The sequence below is a fragment of the Schistocerca americana genome, chromosome 1, assembly GCF_021461395.2.
Source record: "Schistocerca americana isolate TAMUIC-IGC-003095 chromosome 1, iqSchAmer2.1, whole genome shotgun sequence".
Taxonomy (NCBI): Eukaryota; Metazoa; Arthropoda; class Insecta; order Orthoptera; family Acrididae; genus Schistocerca; species Schistocerca americana.
Genome location: NC_060119.1, coordinates 555,562,898 through 555,580,483, shown reverse-complemented (window position 1 = coordinate 555,580,483; position 17,586 = coordinate 555,562,898). Strand labels below are relative to the sequence as shown.

At 41.9% G+C, this 17,586-nt stretch overlaps 1 protein-coding gene across 1 annotated transcript in view; it reads right to left on the bottom strand.

Annotated features, from left to right (window-relative positions):
- Positions 1-17,000, bottom strand: part of LOC124606240 (trafficking kinesin-binding protein milt) — a 363,542-nt gene extending 346,542 nt beyond the window's left edge. The window contains exon 1 of the mRNA XM_047138217.1: positions 16,854-17,000. Coding sequence (XP_046994173.1) covers positions 16,854-16,985 — 132 coding nt within the window. The 5' untranslated portion in view covers positions 16,986-17,000. The remainder of the gene's footprint in view (positions 1-16,853) is intronic.
- Between the last annotated feature and the right edge of the window lie 586 nt (positions 17,001-17,586).

The following is a 17,586-nucleotide window of genomic DNA, read 5'->3' as shown; positions in this document are numbered from 1 at the left end:
CGCCAGCGTATGCCCTAACGTCTGCAACGAGCATCTGGTAGATTAAAGACCATATACAAGTAAGCAAAAAATACTCCGGATTCACGCAAATTGTGGGTGAATACATGAAATAAGGCAGAGCAGTTAAGCGTGTAGCAGCGTCTTAAAGATGATGTCGTCTCCCGATCTTCTGTGAGAAAATGAAAGAGAAATTAGTTCTAGTTTAAGTTAATGCGTCCGTACATAAAATAACGGGTTACATTAAAATTAAACTGCAGGAAAAAGGATTCTGATTCGACTTCAAATTCATTGTAAACGTTTGTGTAATGGTAAGTTAAAGTTAAGTCGAATGGTAAGAAGGGCTGGGAGACATCTGTTAACTGTAGATGACTGGTGTGTGTGTGTCATGTTCGTGCTGGAGATGAGAGAAGGCAGTGGGTGAAACTCGGTGTCGGCACATCGCCTACTTCCCTCGAACAGCACCAAGAGGACCGCCGGCTTAACGTCCCCATCCGACGGACAGGTCACCATCAAAAGGGTCGCATGCCCTCACTTCATGAGACACTGCGAAGAGGTCTGGAATTGCATCCAGGGCATTGGCGCAAGACTGGTGATCAGAGGCTTTACGCCACCACCAGTATCAGGAACGGATTAGTACGAGTCCAACGTGCGGGTTGCATGTATTAGAAATCAAGGCACCGCTGTTACGTCAATGCTATAATGACTATCTTCCTTCCCGCCGTAGTTCCAGGTACACGCCCAGTTTCACGACAGCGCTGCGATTGCCTCCCACTCGTCGAGCAGTTCTCTCTTACTGGCGCGTGAAGTGTTTGACTTACGATTAGCACGACAGATTGTCGGCAACATACATACATATACATACACCGATCAGTCAAAACATTACGACCATCTAGTTAATAGCCGATAAGTCCTTCTCTGGCACGGATAACAGTGGCGACGTTTCGTGGTAAGGAAGCAGTGAGGTCTTTGTAGGTCGCTGAAGGCAGCTGGCATCACATCTGCGTCATCTAATTCCTGCAAATTCCGGGGAGGGGGCGATGAGCTCTTGTTGGAAAATGCCGCTCCCGTCGGGAAACATGATCGTCATGAAGGGGTATACCTGGTCTGCAACCAGTGTACGATACTCCTCGGCCGTCATGGTGCCTTGCATGAGCTGCGCTGGACCCACGGATGCTAACGTGAATGTTCCCCAGAGCATAATAGAGCTGCCGCCAGCTTGACTACGCACCGCAGTACAGGGTCAAGGAGTTGTTCCCTTAAAGACGTCGTATTCGCGCCCTACCATGGGCATGATGAAGGTATCGGGAAAGATCAGATCATGCAATGTTGTGCCACTGCGCCAACGTCCACTGAAGATGGTCACGTGCCCATTTCAGAAGTACTAGCCGATGTCGTGACATTAAGACTGGCACAGGCATGGGCGTGGGTCTTCCGTCTGCAGAGGCGCTCTGTGTGATCAGACGCGCACTTGTACTCTGCCCAACATTAAAGTCTGATGCTGGTTCGTCACAGTTCGCAGCCTGTCCTGTTTTACAGTGCCCAGCATGCAATGAGGGGTGACCTCCCAGTCCCACAATGTCTGGACGTGGTTTCACCTTGATTTCGCCATGTGTTGAAGACACTCGCCACAGCACTCCTCGAATACCCAACAAGTAATGCAGTTTCCGAAATGCTCGTTCCGAGCTCGTTCACTGCTAACCAATCAACCATACTGTTAATATACAGGGCGAGTCAGCTGCCCCTATCGATGTCGTTTTATGTAACCCGCAACGTTATGTCTGGCATTCACGCGCGAACTCTTCGTTCTACAGAACAAATTAACAGGACCTTTTTGTAGGAAATTTTATGTTGTTAAATTTTGTATTGGCATACGTTTTCCCTGGAGGCGACGGTTTTCGAATTATTCAAGAAAAACGTACAAAACTGACCTTCAAACGCAGCGTCTAGCCCCACTCTCATCCCTCAGTCAGGATTTCTAGTACAGTTTGTTGTTCATGACACTCGTCTTACCACGGTACAAAAATTTCCGACTACACGAACTATTCACAATATCCGATCTTTCTTGGTCTCAATTAATGGGCTATTACGCCATCGGCGTAGTCGGCTGCTTCGTTAACGTTGTTTGCTTAAGCGTATCCGTGAGGGTACTGAAAGAAAAACGACTTTTGTAAACGTTATGCAAAAACTAATTATGTTGACAATTCGATGCAAACTTAATCCTTAGAAGCACAGTAGTTCGTAGGCAAGAGGTCTGGCGAATACGACGATGTAATCGTTTATTTTATGCTGTTAAAATTCACACTGTTAGCTAAAATTTACACAAACGTCCATTTTACAGTAATTGTTAAGAGCTCGAGCACGCCGATGGTGCAATAAGGCCAGTCAGTGGAGATAAAAAATGTCGAATGGCGGCTAAGTGTGGGAGAGGTGGTGCGTTTGAAGGTCACTTTCGTACCTTTTTCTTGAATAACTCGGGAAGTACAGCCTCTACCGAAAAGTATTCCAGTACAAAATTTAACTACATTAAATTTACTATAAAAGATCCTGTGCATTTTTTCTTTCTTTTTGTCTTGTTTAAGGGCGCTAAAACAACTGATATCATAAGCGCCTATGTCATAGCCCTAGAACACTAATAAGTAATAGAAGTTAAAAGCGACTATACGTTAAGCCCAATCGACGGAAGGAAAAAGAGCTAAAAACAAGGCCTTCCCCTCTGAGAAACGCAGTAGAGACAGCGGAGGTCCCGAACCAAAGATTAAATTTCCTTTGCCATATTACTGCGACGGATAAACAGTAAAACGAGGCCCACACCTTGTGCGTCGTTCGCTAAAACTGCCGATAAATCAGACGGCAAACATATATCGGAACGCAAGCGATTAAAAAAATTAAAAAACAAAATTGAATTCGCCAAGGAAATGGAGAAACCATCAAAGGTTAATGACAATGAACACTAAGTGATGGTGGATCACCGCTTAAGAAATGACGATTCCTAAAAAGGCAGTGCATATTTTTTTCCTGTAGGAGCAACAGTTTGCCCATTGCGAGAGAGAACGCAAGAAAATTTCCCACGTTGCTTTTGAATGCCAGAATTAACCTTGTGAGCTGCATAAAACGACATGGGTAGAGGCTGCTGAATCACCCTGTATAATCGTCATTCCCAACTGTTGCGGCAATGCCGCGTCCTCGGTTTTATACTTACCAACTCGTGTTGTCGCTCTCCTTTCGAAACTGGTATAGTGCGCACCGAGCGAAGTGACACAGTGGTTAGCACACTGGATTCGTATTCGGGAGGACGACGGTTGCATCCCGCGTCCGGCCATCCAGATTTAGGTTTTCCGTGTTTTCCCTAAATCGCTCCAGGCAATGGTCGGGATGGTTCCTTTGAAAGAGCAAGGAAGATTTCCCTACCTATCCTTGACACGATCCGAGCTTGTGCTCCTTCGCTAATGACCTTGATGTCGACGGGACGTTAAACCCAATCAATCAATCAATCAATCTTTCTTTCTTTCCTCCCTCCCTCCGTCTAGTCCGCTTGTACCCGACAAAAGAGTGAAGTGACGAGTTTTCGATTAAACGGGTAGCGTCGACCACTCCTAGCATATGGAGACAGCGAGTTGGGAAATGACCTCATACGACTCGCTGGCGAGTTTACAGCTAGTGTACACAACTCAGCTCATTTCTGATTTCTACTGGCCACACACCACGGTGACGTTTTCTGATTTCTACTGGCCAAACACCACAGTGATCTGACGGGAACTGGTGTATCCGCCTCCACAGGACTGTTGACGTTTACAGGGTAACGTGAACCTCTTACTCTTTATACTATAGAGGTGTATTTTTAAGTCTTCTGTTCTTATGATTAGTAGAATGCGATTGATGAAAAATTAACAGCACGAAAAACGTCTGGGGATCATACCCCAGAGTGTATGAACATTTTTCTCACATTATACTACTATAAATCCAACACGATAACTAAAAGTGTAAGCCATTACCAGCATTTTTTTGTTTTGTTTTCTCTAGCTGCAGATCTTAAGTATATACTAAACTCCTCTGCATTTCTCGGCCATCCCGAATGTTCTTCTCCATCACCATTTTCCTATACCATTTTCACTTACCTCATTTCCTTTGTCAGTCTCGAACGGTCCGGGGATATAAAGACTGTGGGTAAGCTTCCTGAGGGTTCTATGTGTACTTTTATCTATACAGTATTTTCGCGAGTGTAGCAGAAATCGATATGTTGGTTAACTCATCTACGAACGTAACCTCCCGTAATTTTGACAGTAAACTTCTTAATGATGCACCAAGCCTTGTAGCATCTGCCACTGAAATTGGATGACTATATCCGTGACACTTCCGCATTTACTGAAAGAACCCGTGACAAAGTCCGCTGCTTTTTTTGTGGATCTTCTTTGTTTTCTCTTTCAGTTCTACACAATAAGGGTCTCAGACTGACAATGTGATTTTCGGCAATCGTATAATCAAGCAATCTACATCTACATGATTACTCTGAAATTCTCAGTTAAGTGACAATCAGAGGATTCATCGAACCATCTTCAAGCTACTTCTCTATATTTCCACTCACGAACATCGCACGGGAAAAACGAACACACAACTATTTCCGTGCGAGGTCTGATTTTTCTTATTCTATCATGACAATTATTTCTTCCTATGCAGGCGGGCGCCAACAAAATATTTTCACACTCTGAAAAGTTGCTGATTGAAATTTCATCAGAATATCCTGTTGTAACGAAAACGTCTTGTTTTAATGATTGCCACCCCAACTGGCGTATCGTATCCGTGGCACTTTCTCCCCTATATCGTGATAATATAAAACAGGCTACCCTTCTCAACTTTTTCGATGTCCTCCTTCGATCCTATCTGATGCGGATCCCATACCGCACTTCAGTACTCCAGAAGAGGGCGGACAAGCGTAAAATAATAGGTATTTTTGTCCGTTTATGCGGAATACGTTAAGTTTGTTATTTTGGGGCTCAACTGACAATCCTTGCAATAAGGTCCCATAATACGTAGATCTTCTTAGCATTATGAGTTCCCTATAAACAACAGCATCATCCGCGAACAGCTTCAAGCGGTTTCCGACAAGGTACACGAGGTCATTTATGTACACTGTCAAAAGTAATAGTGTTGTTACACTTCCTTGGAACATGCCCGAAACTACTTTCTTCTATGAAGGTTTCTCGCCGTTAAGAATAACACGTCGTGTTGTATTTGTTATGAATTCCTCAATACAATCACAAGGCTGGTCTGATGTCCCAACGCTCGTACTATGTTCATTAGGCGACAGTGCGAAACTGTATCACGAAACACGTGCTCTATTCCCTTCTTGGAATGACAACTGTGTTCATTATCCTCAGGTTTTCCTCACAACAGCTAACAAGTGATAAGAATCTAGAGAGTGTAGAACTGTTTGTCGACCTTTTGAACACACACAGAGGGTGTGCGGGGAAGGTAGGAGTTAAGCTCCTGTCAGCACATAAGATCGGCTGTCCAAGGGTGAACAAGGTACTTGTACCTCATTATTGATACTGTACGTGCGATGTGTATAAAAGGAGGGAACGAAGGTGTAAAGGTGTCGTGAAAGTAAACAAGCTCGTTTTCAATAATAGTACTCGACTAAGTGAACCGTAGACCCAGTTGAGGCGGGATCTAACGCAACCATTTGACAAAATACAGACACGTTCCGGTTCAACGCAGTAAACGTTGTTACGTTGCAGTGCAAGCATGGAAACTGATCGCGGAAAATACTTTCGCAGACCGCCGCAACGCCTAGCTGTTAACACAGCTAAATTCATCGAATCTCTAGGACGGAAAATTCGGCAAACGGTACACTGACAATCGCCACAATTTACGATTCTGCGATCGCAACGTTCTTGGCGGCACTAAGGAAGAAAGTAAAAGCTCATGCAGTTTGGAGAATGTATTGCCATACGCAACCACCAAATTTTCTACATATGAATAGCAACGGCAGCAGTAGCATTTTTCTATACGCAAGGATACTGTTGGAAATGTCATACGAGCAGGTGATTTACTTCTGCGACATAAACACAGAAGAGTATAAAGCGCGTTCTTTTAAAGGGAGTTTTTACATGGCTTCTGCTCATGTAATGTCTAAAGTACTTCTAGCGTATGGTTAGGAGTACAATGTGATGTATCTTTCAACATTAAATGTGGCACCACCCATGCAAAGGCCGCTAAGAGCTTTAAGCTAGTGACTAAGGACGGATATTTCGTCAGCGCGATATCAGTCTGCGAAATATACAGCGAATGGCTATTTATTACTCACTCTTCACTTTTAACTTGGACAGCGACCAGAGATAATGCTCAGCTCTCGCAAGGATAGTCGAACGTCTGCAGACTGGTAAGTTCCACATTCCGCTGCGGAACGATTTCCAGAAACGGCACAAAAGTACCAGCCACAAGCAGTCATTCAATCCGTTTACTGGATACATGTATAGGCAGTCGAAACAAATACGTATGAATGTAAATGGATCAAATGGCTCTGAGCACTATGGGACTTAACATCGATGATCATCAGTCCCCTAGAACTTAGAACTACTTAAACCTAACTAACCTAAGCACATCACACAACACCCAGTCATCACGAGGCAGAGGAAATCACTGTCCCCGCCGGGAATCGTATGAATGTAAGAAAGCCATCAGTCGTCTAATGCTGTGCATACCTAACAGCAACGATCTATACAAGTATGGCAGCATATTAACACACGCTATGGCATTAATTACGACGATTCTCATTATACTGCTAATGATGTAAAGCATTTGTTTGTGGAATGATGTGGGGAAAAAACTGTACGTATCAGAAGTATGGAACACACTTGACAGTGTCGAGTTATACCAGAAAGTAGCTTGTTTTTCCCAAATAAGGAAAAAAAAGTATAATTAACATTAGTCTACACAAATGGATTGAAGAGGGCGAAACAAGAGAGTAAAGGACGAACAAAAAAGTGAGTAAAGAACGAAACTGACAGTAGCAACACTATATAAGACTACTCGCTGTCATTTCGATGTATAAAGGAAGAATCCCTGGATCAATCATAGACAACCGCATTACACATAAACAAGCGCATTACACAAGAGGTTCAAAAAAAAAAATGGTTCAAATGGCTCTGAGCACTATGGGACTAAACTTCTATTGTCATCAGTCCCCTAGAATTTAGAACTACTTAAACCTAACTAACCTAAGGACATCACACAACACCCAGTCATCACGAGGCAGAGAAAATCCCTGACCCCGCCGGGAATCGAACCCGGGAACCCGGGCGTGGGAAGCGAGAACGCTACCGCACGACCACGAGCTGCGGACGACAAGAGGTTCGATGAACAAATTTCACCAGAGCCTGTTGGAGACATAAATTGCCATCATCCAACAGTCATTATATTTACATAAGGCGTGTTCCGAGATTCTCATATCTGTGGTGGAATTGTTATGGCTAAGCATCGAGACCTGAAATCAGTACCTCTATAGTAAAACACTTCTATACATGCAGTTGTTTAGTGAGAACGAAAACTCTTATCATTGAAAAGTTGTGAGTCTGCTTTAAGATATCACATAACTAGATATGTATCATACGACTTTAGAAACTGGAAACATGCCCCTAGGAAACTGCTACGTCACCTCCTGCACGTGCTACGGACAGCCAGGCCTCCGACCAATCATGCTGTTAAAAAGTAAATCCACTTACAAGTCTGATAAACTCCCAGTTTCATTTTCCCGGGATTTTACAACAAATACATTAAAGGAATTAACACTGAGATTAAATGGATATCACACTGAAGAACTAGCGTGTGTATTGGCCAACAATGTACTGTCTCACGTCAAATTCATGAACTGTGCTTCAGTGAGCCATCAATTAATTCGTATGCCACTTTTATTTTGAAATTTTAGTACTGGCTGCTGATTTCGGCAAAGATAACTCAGTGTAAAACGGTAATAATTTTTTGCGAGAAACTGTTTACTGATTTATCTTCAGCAAAACTGGAATTATTATTACTTTAAATGCAAGTTGTACCTTCATGAAATGCTGATAAGGTGCTGCAACACACAATTTGTTTCGAGGTTGAACTTCTGAGATTGTCTGCTAAATGAATGATACTCTATGACTTGGATGAGCAACATGTTCGACGCGTAGATTTCTGCACTTATCGAATTAGTGAATTAAGTGTACACTGTCAAAGCAGAAGTGACCAACGAACAAGATAAAGCTTTTCGTTGTCTCCCTTCGGCTGTCACTACCATTTTTCGAAGATATCATGAATCGTTTACAAGTCCCACTGCTTCTATCGCCAAATTAGTGCTAAACACCGTCAGATCTCTCAGAAACAAAAACTGGGGTCTACTGAGGCCCGTATGAAATAATGGGCTTGAGAATTCAATATTTGTATTCATATATTTCAGCTTTAATTGCTGATAATGCAGACCACGACGATGTGTGTTTTCTCAGACACTGCCCTGCAGGAGAAATGTCACTGATACTTTCGTCTAAAATTATTTTACTACTGTTAGGAAGCCCTTATATGTCACACTGCACTGGTGCAGTAGTAATGAGACGTGTTAAGTCCCACAATTCTTAGGAAACACACAAAAAAATTTGTAGTATTCTCCAAATAGCGAACAGAACATCCACGAGAATGGGCAAGTGAATTCGACCACAACGAAAAATTGGGAAACGTGCTCCGCACCGAATCTGTCATAACATGAAGGCTAAGATGCAAAGGAGTACCATACTCGCATACTGATGGCGTTCATCCTTGAGACATATCGCACTGCGAAATAATTTCCAATACCATCCAAGTCGTAGTACTGCTCTCCGTTCTCGGCAACCTGGCAGAGATTATTACATAAACTATCGTAGTTGTCTTCAGATGTTCCCGATAACTGCTGGAATTTTAATTACCGGTTTATAGACAGGCTAAAATTGAACATATAGAAAACAAAATGATGACCTCAAAAGGCAACCGACAAACCGAAGAACCGACGGAGAGGTATTTCAGATAGGACTCTCATCCTCCAGCATCTTGAATTTCCAGCACGTTGCTCGGAAAGTGTTGCAGTGGCGACAAATTTAAGTTTACCTATATTTACGATAGGTGTTCTTCAGTTTGTCCCTCTGGGGAAAGAGGGCCACGAAAGAAGCATTGACGCTTCTGAACTCTGGTGGTAAGAGGCGATTGTCAAACCTTCGGTAGATACCAAACACACCAACAAAGCAGTTATCACCTCGTAACAGATCAAGGAAACACACACACAACCAGTAAGCAGAGGTTATCGTACATTGTGCGTGACACGACACGTAGTAACTTGGAGATGTATCTGATGCTAGCACAGGTTAATAAAGAAGAAAAGACCAGCAACGGTAATGTGATGAGCAGACACGCTAGCAGAGGGTATGGAAATGGAATATACCTACTGGGTTGGAGCAGTGTTTCGTAAATCGAAAAAATTGAAGAATCTGGTCATATGTTCGAGAGTGGCGGCTGCTGAGGAAGCTTAAAATCAAAAATATACGGCTGAGTTGCCTGTCCAGTCTTGCAAAGAAGTTGGACTATAGCAAATATTCTTACGTCGTTTATCACCGAACAGTTAATTGGTCAATCAGTTCTAGTCGCAGGTTGACTATCTAACGGATTCTAGAGGCAACAAATTTTATTTTCAGTGTTTCTTATTTTGCCACAATGTGCTCATTTTAACTCAAGAGATTACGTTTCTGTAATGTATACTAGCTTTGCTACCCGGCTTCGCTCAGAGTGTTGATAGGAGGTTGTGTGATAGTAGGGAGAAAAGAAACTTTGAAGTATAAGAGGTAAAAAACATTATTGAAAACATTCTAACTATTCAGAATACTTGTTTATCAACAACAAGTTTCATTTTATTATCCTGGGTATGTACAATTTTTTTAAGTTCCCTACTCGAGACCACGTTGCATATAGCTGACCGTGAGAGAAGCAAGAATCTTTCGTCGGTTTGAATTATAACTTTATAGTCATCGGAAATCACTCAGTATAGTGCTGTTTTGAATATGTGAATCAGTTGATTGTATCTGTTTACGATTCTCTGTACGTCGTGCGCTATTTTTGTCTCAATCCACTTATATTTGTGTATCGTTGATCAATTTCTGTTTCTTCACTTCCTATGAAATATACTTGCAGAAATTTATGGTCTTCGTTGGGTAGTGAAAGTAATTATCCCATGTTGTGATACATTTGTCCTTGACTGGAAAAAAAGATATTCGATTTCATCTCTGTTAGTGTTGATCGGAATGACACCGGGAGAACTGATTTGGAAGCAGGCGTTGTAAGCAACATTTTCAAGAAAGTGTTTTTATTCTGGAGTTTCCCCGGTCATGTCGTGTGAAAATTCCTGTGGAATTGGTGGTAATCGAATTTTTCCATTCATGCAATCATGGTGTTTCTCAAATGAATTTTTCGCGTTGCAAAATTGGCAGTTATTATCCATTTATTAATTGTTTGTTATATTCTTTCGTCGGGTCGTAGTGGAATGCTTCATTTGTTAGGTTGTACTGTTTACTTGTCCTCGTCCACGCTTCTCGTAAAGTGATATTTGCATGGCTGGCTTGAGTTAGCAGTCTTTTGATTGTCTCGCAATTCTTGATTCTTCAACCCGTTTATCTCGTTGTTCAGTTTCTCACGGTGGTTGTTAGGAACTTAAAAGTGCTTCAGGCTCTTCGTCTATTTCGTTTTTTCGCTATTCTTTTTGTTTTCGCAGTTTTGCTTCAGAACTGGCAAGATCTCCTCCTCTTTTACGTTAGCGCATTGTCTATAATAATATTAATACACTAAGTACGCTTTCCACATTTTATTTTCGATTTATAATCAGTCACTGTATCACTTTGACTACTCACATTACACCGTTTTATTCACTCGCTGCACTACTTTCTCAGTTCCTTCCTACATCACCGATAAGAAACTGACGTTCGATCACACGACGGGTCGTGCTTTATATGACCCTACCAATGGGTAGCCCCTCAACATTTTCCAACTGTGAAATGCGTGAATTTATTGTGGGCTCTCAAAAATGTTTTCTGAACTGATCCAATTGCACTGTAGACTAATTAACTCACATTACGAACTATGCAAAATGTATTCTGCACTGACCGTAGGATGTGCCGGATTGATTACGACACTGGAATCCCCAATTCGGAATAAGGGAGACTAAAATCCTACCCTGGCCAGATAGATTTTGTTTCCCTAGCTTTACACAAATAGCTGAAAGCAAATGCTGAGGGCCATTTCTTTGAAGAGAATACAGGTTACTTCCTTCCACAGTACGAACTTTGTGTTTGGTCTCTATGGATCCCGACGTCACAAGTCTTAACGACCTCCTGTCTCATTGTCCAAAAAATATTCTCAGCAGCTGAAAATGTATTATTAACTAACGTATTGGCTGGAAAAGTCATTTCTGAATTTTTCAGTAAAATGCTGTTGGATTGACGTTCCGGCAGCATGAGCGACTGCTTTCTCAGAGAATTATGTTCTCTCTCTTGTGACAGACGTCTCAAAGCAATAGGTCGGGAGGGGGGGGGGGGGGGGGGTTACGGAAGTCTCAAAGATTGCGAATTATAGATCGCGGGCAATTAATAGTCAACTACCGAATATGTTCTAATTTGTAACACGACTTGAAAATAGAAACGAAAATAAACAAACAACAGAATTTCGTCACAGTTGCGCGGCTAAGTTCGTGATTTCCTGCTGGAAACGTCACTGTTCGTAGTAAATGATGAAGGGTAGTCATCTAGTCAAACCGAAGTTACATCTAGGGTTCCCAAAGACCTAGACCCTCTGCTGAACTTAATCTGTATAGATTAAACGATTTAGGAGGCAACCTGAGCTGTCCTTTTACACTGTTTGCTGATGTCTTTGTTATTTAACATCTATTAAAATGTTATCAGAACACTGAAACTGACTGCAAAAGGACTTAAGCAAGATATCTGTATAATGCAATATGTGGTAGTTGACCTTAAACAATAAAATGTGTGATGTCTTCCATATTAGCATTAAAAAAAATTCGGTTAAATTTGTTACGTGATAAATCACACAAACTTAAGGATTGACGATTCAACGAAATACTTATATATTACAATTGCGAACAACCTAAACTGGAATGCTGTGGAGAAAGCGAACCAACGACTGTGATTTACTGGCAGAATATTTAGAAGATACAATAAATCTACTGCGCTTGTCCGTTCTCTTCTGGAATATTGTTGCGCGGTTTTTATAATGATGCAAAAGAGAAGTGTGTGTCACGGATACTACAAGCGAGCTGAAATGGTAATCAGTGTTGTGGTGAGATCTTTTCACGAAATTTCAATCAGCAGCTTTCTCCACAGAATGTCAGAATATTTTTTTGACTCACACCTACATAAGGTGTAATGACCATCGTAATAAAGTAAGAGAAATCAGAGCTAGTATCAGAAGATTTAGGCGTTCATTTTTCCTGTGTGGCAGTCGGAAGTGGAATGGTCGAGAAATAGTCTGAAAGTGATTCTATGAAACCTCTGCTAAACACTTACGTGGAAATTACGACGTAAAACCATTTAAAATAAGGGCACAATGTCAACATAGGCGCTTTTGCTTTAAAATTTCAATCTGTCACCTGTCCGAAGTTTGACCTTTCCTTTTGGGGCACTTCGTATCGCCGACGAAACAGAAAAATAGTTTCCAAGTAACAGGTGCTTCAACGACCAGCTACAGCAGACACTGGGACGCGAAGCGCGTAAACTTCTCGGCCATTTCACCGCACAGGCGTCACGGAGGAGTGTTTCTCCTTCCCGCTAAGTCGTGCCCAAGGCACTCCTGTAGCATCTCGCGAGCTCGTTTCTCGCCAGCTATGAGTCAGCCCTGTCGTTGGCGGCACTTTCTGGGCACAAGTCTCCTCCAACTGAAGCAGACGGCCTCTGGCGGTACACGCATACCCACTACCTCTGCTCCGAACGCATCTGGTGATACCGTCATGTGCTATGTTTCCAACTTTACATCCTGGTGATGGCACACGTCAGCACCATGCCATTCTTGACATGGTGACTTTTTTTAACTTGCCGTCATCAGTCTTAAGACTGTGATAGGCAAACCTTTACACACAAGTCGATCTTGTGCATGTCTTTATCATATAGGTTCAACAATCGCAAAGGCAACGGCCTTGCCGCAGTGGATACACCGGTTTCCGTCAGGTCACCAAAGTTAGGCGCTGGCACTTGGATGGGTGACCATCGGGCCGCCATCCGCTGTTGCCATTTTTCGGAGTGCACTCAGCCTCGTGATCCCAATTGAGGAGCTACTCGACCGAATAGTAGCGGCTCCGGTCACAGAAAACCATCATAAATCCGGGAGAGCCGTGAGATGAGCACACGTCTCTCCTATCTGCATCCTCATTGAGGACGATACGGCGGTAGGATGGTCCCGATGGGCCACTTGTGGCTTGAAGACGGAGTGTGTGGGTTTTTTTTCCAACTACTGAAACATGCTTGAAGTATTCACGTGCTGACCACCTACACTTTTTTTACAAACTCTCTCATTACAAAATTTTCACCATTAGCAAAGTGACTATTCTCTATTATCTCACAACGTGTACTATAACCTGGGGGTGGTGGTGGTGGTAGTAGTAGTAGTAGTACTAGTAGTTCTTGTTGTTCAGAAAACATTTTCTCTTTAGTCACTGAACGGTTCGGTCTATAACAAGTACCTTTTAAGTCCTTCAATTCTGATTTTATTACATGCGAAAAGTTCTACTGAGTCATATGTGGACCTGATGGGTTGGATGGAAGAAGTGGCAATAGAGTCACGATGCCTTTTCTCGTAGACGGAAATCTGTTTTACCTTTCCGAAGCTGTGATAGGAAGAAATACAAAAGCAGAGTTCAACGTCCGGTTCCGTCGACGAAGTCTTTATGTAAAGGATACATTGTTTGCCCAGAGTAAAGTAGGCAGTACTGCGTTCTAGGAAACTGTTAAAAGACTTTGAAAATGTAAAGGGCAGTATGTTGGACTCATATTTTTGTAATCTACAGAAATAATGAACATGTATTTTTTGCGTGGAATGATACGTGTTGTTAATGTATGCAGGTGAACGACTCATAAAAATCTGTAGAATGCATTTAATGTGAGGTCGAAATACGCACGTACCTTCTTGGGTTTAAAACCGACCTTTTTTGCGAATTGTATGATACATATTTTTAAAGGTGAAAATTTTTGAAGGAAGATCCGAGTTTAACGTCCGGCCGACAGGGCGGTCACTGGAGACGGGGTATAAGCTCGGATTACGAAAGGATGGGAATAAAATCTGCCCTGCTCTTTCAAATGAACCATTCCGGTATTTGCCTGGTACGATTTAACGAAAATAGTGGAAAACGTAAATCTGGATGGCCGGACAGGGTTTCCAATCGTCGTCCTCTCGAGTGCGACTGCAGTGTGCTAATTACTATGCCACTTCGCTCGGTACTGCTATTTTTGCAAAACGTTCAGTTGGAAACAGAAATATTCCCTTTAAAGAAAAATCAATTGCCTGTAAAGATGTATACTACTACTTCAGAAAATATTGTTGCTTCAGGGTCGCATCAGATAAAAATGTATGCCTTTAAAGCGAAACATGCGGCTCTTTTCCTTTTGACATGTTTAACCATTAACAGAATGTTTCGCGTGTTATCAATTTACAGACAACAACAAGGTAGATTTCTCCTGGTGGTAAACATGTCATAAATGCATAGTAGTGTGTGTGTGTGTGTGTGTGTGTGTGTGTGTGTGAGAGTGAGGGAGAGAGAGAGAGAGAGAGAGAGAGAGAGAGAGAGAGAGAGAGAGAAAGTTGCTCTATATTAATGCAAGTCTCGTAAATCCACATTTCCATTCCACAGAGCTCTGCACTAGACTCTCTTGAGGCAGGCACTGTAATCTACTTATCTCCATCTCTGATCCGTTTATTCTGCCACGGTTTAACTTATACGATAAGATAGCCTGCAACTTCCACACACCAACGACTCTTCTGATTGCAATACTTGAAGGGCATCATCCGCATCGAGCACTATACCGGCTGCCCACCTAAAACCCATATTATTAAAAGTTTAAATAAATTAAGTTCAAAACTTAATACGTATCGTCAGGTATTTTTCAGAAAAGCAATAACGGAAAAATGTTTTCACCACCGCACCTTTAACAAAACACCATACCTCGCGGTTTTTATTACTATCATTTGTTTGCCGATCTCTTACGAGGGATTCTCAATGTCCAAAATTTAAGAATACAATAATTTAATCTTGGTTCTGAAGGCACCTTTTGGCGAACGGGTGATTGCTTCACATCCAGTGATTTGAAAGACAACGTTCTGTCTAAAATTGTGATGTTGAGCAAATCTCTGGTACTGGAGTTCAATGTCGTGCTAGTCAACTCGACAGCGAACTATTTACACGCCCTCACATACAAAACTGCTCATTTTAATTAAAAAACCTTACAAACAAAGTGCATTTTAATTGCAAAGGAGGTCACTTACCAAATTTCTGGACTTAGCTTGAAAGGTCCATTCCTCTATCTACATTCAAACAATAGATGTGTCGTTGTCATAACTGAAATATACCCATGACCCTGGTTTTGTCGAATGAATCAATTCTGTCGCTACTAAGCTTCACAAAAATCCTTGTTTCATATATTTTCTCAAATTGATTCGTAACTGTTAGAAATGAGAACGTAAAAGAACATTCGCATCTTATGATATTTCGGGGGTATGGATCAACCAACAACCCAGTGAAGAAAATAAACTAAACTTTTGACAGTATCTATAATCAGATTTACTCTAGTAAATCGTATACCGACAGTTTCTGGCTATAGTATCTATTAATGCTAAATGACAGTAACCGATAATGTCTTACTTCTATAAATGAAGAGGTCAGAATGATTCAAGCCTAAGCCTCACTGCCTCAAACAATAAAATTTCACCAGGTAATCAACGAGTATAGCTAGGTGCATCTACTGGTGAAGTGGTTTGCTGACTTTTCAATAGATGATGCAGTAATGTATGGATATTTTAAATCATTAAGACTTATTAACTTGATTTACAGGTTTTTCAAAATCATTTTGCTCTTCTGTAAAATTTACTGCTTATGGTTTAGGCTTAAATCATTCAGTCCTATTCAAATATCCGCGTACGTTTTGTGGTCTTCGAGAAAGCTATTGGCCAAAAGGTGTTCTTCGGTCATAGAAGACACAACACCAATTCACAAGCAAATGCCATGGCCGGACAAAGCGCCCAGAAAGTTGTCATGTGTGCATAAGATGTGCTTCTATGAATGCGTTTTTTCCCACTTCTGAAGAATGTCTTTTGGCCGAATGCGACAATGTATATCAAACTTTTCGATGCGCCTGTCTGTGACTCAACGTCTCCTCTATGTGGTGAGTTGTATTCTATCCTTTTCATAGTACTGTATGCATCAATTTTAGATTGATTTGCTTTATGTCACCCGACATACTGCCACTACGAAGATTGCCTCACATCTGGTATTTGGATGTATAACCCTGCACATAGCCTGTGCAAACTCTCATGCATGTTCACGTTGGTAAGCTCATATGGTAGAAAAACGATCAAGATTCAAGTTGCTTGAACAACCTGCATTATGAAAAATTATCCCGCAGGCGGTCAAGAACCAATGCTACCACATGCTTGTAGTTGCGTATTTACTGACACAATCATATTAGGTCCAGAACTTCTCCTCCTCTCACGCAGCTTCACTCTAAAAGTCAGACCTGTATACATGATTGACCACACACATCTGTAGACTACAAGGAACCATAACCTGTGTGAAACTCGTTGTAACTTACAGTTGAGATCGGAGACTGGGACGAAGGGCTCCTCCTTGGTTCCTCCGAAGAGGATCCGGAGGGGCCCCCAGTCACATCCTTGATCTTCAACAGTAGCCTTCCTGACCGTCGTATATCTCTTGCTAGGAACATAACAAAACGGAGGATGAAACAGAACTAACGCTACCACTAGCACCAGATAAACGTTTGGCTGTAGATAAGATAGTCTCCATCCACCTCATTCGTCCTTATTGGTCCAATTAAAGTGCCGGAGACTGCAACGACATAATTACTGACAGGTGTTGCGAACTTTCAAGACTACTGGCGAGAGAGTTTCTTCACTTTAAAATCGTTTCGCGTAACACACAACCTATAGACAGAAATATCTGATTCAGCACGCTACAACATATCCAGTAAGCTCATGGAAGTACTTAACATTTGCAGATGTAACAAAGTAAACAATCACTGAAACGTCGGCGCAAAATTAATGTCATGTGCTCGCAAAACCTGTCCAAGCGTCCCTTACATAAAACTATTAAATGCCTTCCAGAATGTGCCAAATTAAAATAAGTAACTGTATGCACGAAACATTTTCAAATTAGTTAACAAGTAGTTGAAACACTGGAACACACCATTTAGTGAACTTATCTGTTGCATGATGTTATGAACTTATTATGAGGACTCACCAATAACTCGACAGATAGGACTCAGCAGGACATTACATTTGTCCCGCACATTGTCTGAAAAAGACCAA